Here is a 7,153-nt window from a genome sequence, read left to right on the forward strand (position 1 = left end):
TGGCAAGGAAAAAATCCCTAACTGCTCAATCGCTGTAAGTTCCAAGCATAGGACAAAATCTATAGCTCTCAACCGACAAGTGGTGGCGTCTCCACACGAGTGAAAAATTCTAGCGAGGGATGTAAACAACACCTAATCAATAAATCAAAGGGAAGCGCCTCCTTTACATATCCATTGTGACTATGAATACAAAGCAGTTGTATTTTACATTTTTGGACTGCGATTATTGAAATTTTAGAATCTTTTTTTTAAACCTTTTGACACTTAACTTATCTGAATAAATATACCTTAAGGATTAATTAGTTTCATTGAAAATTTACACTTGCTTATAGTGTGTGTTGGGTGTTTGATTTATTCTCTACATTTCCTGTGCAACTCAGTGGCCATTTTATCAAAAAAAACTTACAACTAAAACTAAAACTTCACCAGTCTGCAACTTTCTAAATAATCATTAAGGAAGCAATAATAAAATATTGATCAAATGTAAATAGAAAATTAAGATTTTTGCAACTTAGATATTTTTTGTAGAGTGGGGGGGGGGTGAATAGAAACACATGAGCATGCATAGTAAATTTTGAATTTGAATTTTATCAAATTTTATTCTTCTTCTACAGAGGCATATCTTATGACTGTTTTTTTTTACGATTGTGACAGGCAGCCACTCAAGACAATAAGCAGCAATGTCAACAAAGAACAAAGTCAGGATTCTTGTCACAAATATAAAACAATAATTTATTCATGTTCTCATATCACTGAATTCAGGAAAATGAAGCACAAAGTCTGTCAAAATGTTACCATGACGACAGTTTCTACTGACAACATTTGTAACTAAGCATGTGATCACAGGTGATGTATGTTTCTACACAGGGATCAGAAACTTAAACCAGGTTATATCAACAGACAAAATAAACAAAGTCTATGAAATATTAAATTATGTGATTTTGTAATTTGACTAGTATACAGGAGTTTTGATATATCTTGCTTTAGACACTAAGAATTTTTACGGTGCTCTTTACATGTATGTTTAATATTTTATTACTATAGTATAATACACAGGGACTAACAATCAGTAATTCAGAACAAGTGGAATTCTTACAATTTGTATAACAAATGACAGTACAATTTCTGGTACAATATGTTATACTTAATAATAGTGAAAATTTGGAGGATATGCTTTCATAAGAAAGCAATGCACAGAGTGTGGATTTTACATTGGTTCAAAGTAATGACAATTTATTTTCTGATAATTTTTTTCACTGTCATTGTGAAACATGGAAACAAAAAAGATGAATAGAATAGGGGGAAAATCTCTCTCCCTGACTTACACCTCTGACGGTGAATATCCGACATCAACAGAACTCTACATACACTACTACTTAAATATCACATGTGAATGAAGTATCGTAGTGTAATCATCTTGGCTGGCGGAAATGATGCATCTAGACGACGAGACCCAGAGGCAATAGAAAATGATTTCGCAGAAGTAATCACAGATCTCAGAAATCGGAATTCTAGTATCAGTGTATTTATCTCGGAAGTATTACCAAGGCGTGATACAGACACCAGTGAAGTTAATGGAATTATTAAAAGTGTATGTGAAATGTATGGTGGTTCAGTGATTCCAACTTCTAAATTCTTTGGTCGTGGAAATCCCAAACAAGAGTATTATTGGAAAGACAACATTCATCTGTCAGACAGAGGTACCGCCGAACTGCTAAAAATTTTCCATCAATACGTGAGTATCCTCAAAGTCGGAAACGTACATACGAATGGTGAAGAATCGGAAATACTTGGCAGTACTTCCTTCCGCCGTCCAGCCTTCTGTTATTTCTGTGGGGAAAGTGGACACATATCACGACACTGCAGACATGGAAGAAAGTTGGACTGCTGGAATTGTGGGGAACTGGGTCATAAAACCAAGCTTTGTCCGAATGGACACTAGGAAACTGGCAACGAATGTGTAGCCGACCATAGTTCCCAATCGATTTCTCTTGACAACAATGTTTATTCGACTCTTAGTAGATTATGTTCAGAATGTAATAAGATCCACTGTTCATGCAAACAATGTGAATATTTTTCTCTAGATTTTGTAACAAATTCAAAAAATTTAATTACTTCACCAAATACTTCTAAATTCTCAAAACCAGACAAGAATACTCATAGATTTCATACCAAGAAGGTTTCACAATCTGCTAATCATACGATATCTAAAAATGAGAATATACATGTACCACATGTACTGAGCAATAATGGATTTGGTTTGGTGAAAAAAGGTCTAAGATTTGGAAATCTAAACATATGCCACTTATTGCCTAAAATTGAAGAAATTAAACTATTACTTCATGATAAACAAACTGTAAATATTTTAGGACTTTGTGAAACCTTCTTGAATGATCAAGTCAGTGATTCTGAATTGTATATTGAGGGTTTTGATATGGAAAGAAAAGATCGCATTCTGAGAGCAGGCGGTGGAATTATTGTCTACATTTCTAATAATATAAGATATAAACGTAGGCCTGATTTTGAAATCAGTAATATTGAAACAATTTGGCTGGAATTAAAGATTAAAAATTCTAAACCAATTTATTACTGTTCAGCATATCGTCCACCATCTGCTCCCTCCTGCTGGGCAGAGGACCTGGCTAGAGAGATTAACTGTGCCTCCTGCTGTGACGATGCAGAAATTATCTTAACAGGTGACTTTAATGTAGACTTATTCAAAGAACCCCCACAAAGTTGGACATATGCTATGGAAGAGTATGGTTTTTCACAATTAATTACAGCACCAACTAGAGTAACTAATACCTCAAGTACCCTAATAGATCACTTTTACACCAATAAACCAGATAACATGTGTGAAGTAAATATACCTTTTATAGCCATCTCTGATCACTACCCAATATGTGCCACTAGAAAAACAAAATGCATGCCGCAAAAAGGAAAACACATAGAAATTCAATATAGAGACTTCAAAAAGTTTGATGAAAATAAATTCCTCCAAGACTTAAAACATGTAGAATTTAACAATCTCCTCCAGATGCATGACCCTAATGAAATACTAACTGAATTCTATGAATTATTCAATAGCGTACTTGACCAACATGCACAGGTTAAAACAAAACGAGTAAAGAGTGAAATCCGTCCTAAATGGATGACACAAGAAATAAACAATGCTAGACATTTACGGGACTCTTACCACAAAGAAGGAGACATGGAGAACTATAGAATTTATCGAAACAAAGTTAGCGTTCTTATAAACAAATCAAAATCTTCTTACTATAAAACAGCGATCGAACAGAGTTCAAATCCCAAAGAAATGTGGAACTATCTTAATCAATTAACATGTAATCTTAAGAATACAACTCCATCTCATGTGTCTTCTAATGGGGAAATTGTTGATAATTTACAGGATATTGCAAATACTTTTAATAACCAATTTACGGATGTCTCTAACAAGCTTCTTTTGGAAATGCCAAAACATGATTATGATCCTAATATATTATATAATTTTTTATAGATCTAAGCTTGATGAGGAAACCTTGTTTAGTATTCATCAAATTGAGGAAAGTGAAGTTTTTAACATGTTAAATTCTATAAATATCAATAAATCAGCTGGTATTGATTTTATTGGGCCCCGTCTTCTGAAAGTCACATCTAAATATATATGTAAACCTATAACTCATCTTATTAACGCTAGCATAGTAAGTGGTATTTTCCCGACAAATTTAAAACAAGCCAAAGTAACACCTATTTTTAAGAAAGGAGACAAAGCTGACCCGAATAATTATCGTCCTATTTCTATTCTACCAACTATATCTAAATTGATAGAAAAACATGTAGCTAAGCTAATACAAAATTTCACTAATGAATTTGATCTACTAACACAATCCCAGTCGGGGTTTAGGGAACTCCATTCTTGTCAAACTTCACTTACAAAACTGACAGAAAGTTGGCTTACTGCAATGGATCGTGGTGAACTAATCGTTATCACATTTATAGATTTTAGTAAAGCATTTGATTTGGTGAATCATGATATTTTTGTAGAGAAATTAACCCATTACAAATTTCACCAAACAGCTATAAAATGGTTTAAATCATATCTTTACGATAGGACCCAGTGTGTTAAATTTGGATCATGTGTCTCCAATATTCTACCCGTCACAGCAGGAGTGCCACAAGGGTCAATTTTGGGCCCCCTTTTATTTTTATTGTACATAAATGACCTTCCATTACATGTAAACAATTCAAATATTGATATGTTTGCTGATGATGTAACTCTGTATTCTTATAATAATAATGCAAGATGTTTAGAAAATACACTAAATTCAGATCTTAATGAGATTGAGAAATGGTGTGCTCAAAATCAAATGGTTTTAAATGTAGATAAAACAAAATGTATGTTAATGGGAACACAGCAAAGAAAATCAAAATTAGATAATCCAAATTTACAACTTTATGCCTCAGATAAAACAATTGAAATGGTTGAAACTGAAAAAATTCTTGGTGTACATATTGATGATAAGTTACAGTATACAAATCATACTGATTCGGTTTGTAAAACCTTAAATTATAAATTATTCTTCGTAGGATAAAGAAATTCCTCCCTATCCATACCAAAAAAATATATTACAATGCTTATATTTTACAATCTATTAACTATTGTTTAACTGTGTGAGGTAATGCCCCAAAGCAGGACATGGACAGACTATTTAAGTTACAGAAAAGGGCAGCAAGGATTATTCTTGACGCAAGTCCCGATTCTTCTTCTAAACCACTGTTTGAGAAACTTGGATGGTTAACAGTTTATGAGCTAGTTGATCTATACAAATACATATTATTATACAAAATTTTCAGTGGAACGACTCCCCAATATCTTTGTAATTTATTTGAATTTCATTCATCATCTTCTTATAACCTTCGATCTGAAAGTAATTATGATCTAAGATTGCCGAAATTTCGTACAAACTTATTCAAGACATCTTTTCAGTATTCAGGTGTACATCTATGGAATAAACTTCCCCAACACATTAGACTCTCTCAATCTCTGCGAACATTTAAGCGTAATATAGAAAATTACATTATCAGCTGTCGCACAATTATTTGAGCACAATAAGATTTTGATATTGTATATTGTATTATGATTGTTAATTAACTATACATGGACGCTATATTCATAATCTTGTGATTGTAATTCCTTAAACATATTACTATTATATATGATGAATTGTATTCTGTATATTTTTGTATTTGATATATATATATATAGAAGGCCCTGGGGAAGAATAGTGCATGCACTAACCAGGTTACCTTCTTTAAATAAAGTATTTATTATTATTATTAAGTACATGTATATATATTCATGACTTAGAGCACTTTAATTTACAGCTGCAATATGCAACCACCAATCCATAATAATAAACAACTTCCATCTACCAACAATGACAAATTGTATCTTGCAGAATCAGTTATTTCCATGGCTGAAACAAAACTCCATGAAAAAAAATGTTTCAGTGGAACACCATATACATTTACATATATAACACAAAAAACATGTTTAAATATATTATACAAGATATTCTTTAATATCTCTCTCTTTCTCTCTGAATAATCACATTACTACACAGTATATCACATTTGTGCAAATTTATGCAAATTAATAATAATCCAAGCATCCACTATCACACAGATGAAATCAAACCGTTGTCACAGAGAGGAGGGGATTATAGGTCTTCCCATCTGACACACGACTCCCGTGAGCCAGCATTTCCTGAACTGTCACAAAATTGTCTAACACTTTCTTATTTTTATGCTTCATCATTTTCCGATGACTGAGTTCAACAATGTTTATTTCTTTCTTTTCCTCTGCTTCCTTAAGAGTTTCCATTTTGGCTCTCATCATGCATTCTCGTTTTCGTTTGTGATCACGTGCTTTTTCTAAATGTCTTTTACGCTCTTCCTTTGACCAATAACGTCCAAATTTCAGTTCACTCATGGCATCATCATCCGTTGTCATTCCACATCTTTCTTCTGAAATTTTCTTGGCTCTCTCTTTCAGAAGCTTGCTTTTCATTGGACGACGCGTTATGTAACGAGTTCCGTCAGGACGGCGCTTCACGACCCACTCCATCTGCCCACTGCTGTCTGGTGGAGTGGCATTCGGACTATCTCTGGAGACATTTGGACTGTCTCTAGATTTTACCTCGCCCTGTCCACTAACAGAGCTAGCACTAGAGACAGAAGGCTGCAGGGGAAGTCCATTATTTTTCCTGTTCCTCATGGGGTTCTGCTCAATCTGTTGCTGGAAGAGTTTCTGTTGGATGGCTATAGTGTGCTCCAGGTTAGCTTGGTTAGTGTACATCACGTCAGCGTACTGCATGTACAGGTCCTGTAGAGACCTCCCCATACAGTTCTGTTTCTGGAGAGTTGCCGACTCGTGATCAGGCACAATGGACTGGTAGTCATCACTCGAGCCACCATTCTGTCCACACGGAGTCTGTGTTTGTTACTCAGTGTCACTTAATGCTGAAACATTAGTGTTGGATGGAGCTAGACACAACATAGAGTTTTTGAAGTCCCCATCCTCTGAGCCTTGATTCAGTTCTAGAGTTAGAGGCGTACTTCTGCAGCTCTCCCCTGTGTTATAAGCACTTGTGGTAGTGGACGCGTCTTTCTCACACTGAGTTCTCGGTTGCTGACTGGCAGGTTTAGGTAACGTATCACGACGATCCAGGGAATTTGGGTTGTCGTATAATTGCACATATTTTAAATATTCGAGTCTTGTTCCCATTCTAGGCACAATTCGTGGACTTTTAATTTGCAGAGCTTCTCGTTGAAGCTGATGTTTATCCATGTCCTTTGCATGTTTATCACACATTTCCTGACACTCCATGTGAATGGTTTCCATCTCTTTGTTGAGAAGAGCCAGCTCACGCTCGATGCTGCTCACTGAGTCTTTTCTGACCGAGCCCTTCTGAGGGGAACATTCCATACCGTTATTCATGTAACGACTCTCTATATGAGCTCGGAAACTGTCACATTCGTTGCCGTAATCAGTCACGTCAGTCACTTCGTTAGACAGCACACTGTCGTCACTGTAATTCTGCTCCTTACGTCGGAACTTTGATGTGGCCGCAGGAGAGTTTGTGCACTCTGT

At 35.0% G+C, this 7,153-nt stretch overlaps 1 protein-coding gene across 1 annotated transcript; it reads right to left on the minus strand.

Moving 5' to 3' along the window:
- Positions 1–5,354: 5,354 nt before the first annotated feature.
- On the minus strand, positions 5,355–7,153 carry LOC134242078 (E3 ubiquitin-protein ligase PDZRN3-like). Its single transcript, XM_062724099.1, is given in 1 exon segment — positions 5,355–7,153. A coding segment is annotated over 1 exon segment (1,308 nt). The 5' UTR covers positions 7,001–7,153; the 3' UTR covers positions 5,355–5,692.

The sequence above is a fragment of the Saccostrea cucullata genome, unplaced genomic scaffold (genome assembly GCF_032062105.1).
Source record: "Saccostrea cucullata isolate Sc308-1 unplaced genomic scaffold, CSIRO_AGI_Scuc_v1 ctg2873, whole genome shotgun sequence".
Taxonomy (NCBI): Eukaryota; Metazoa; Mollusca; class Bivalvia; order Ostreida; family Ostreidae; genus Saccostrea; species Saccostrea cuccullata.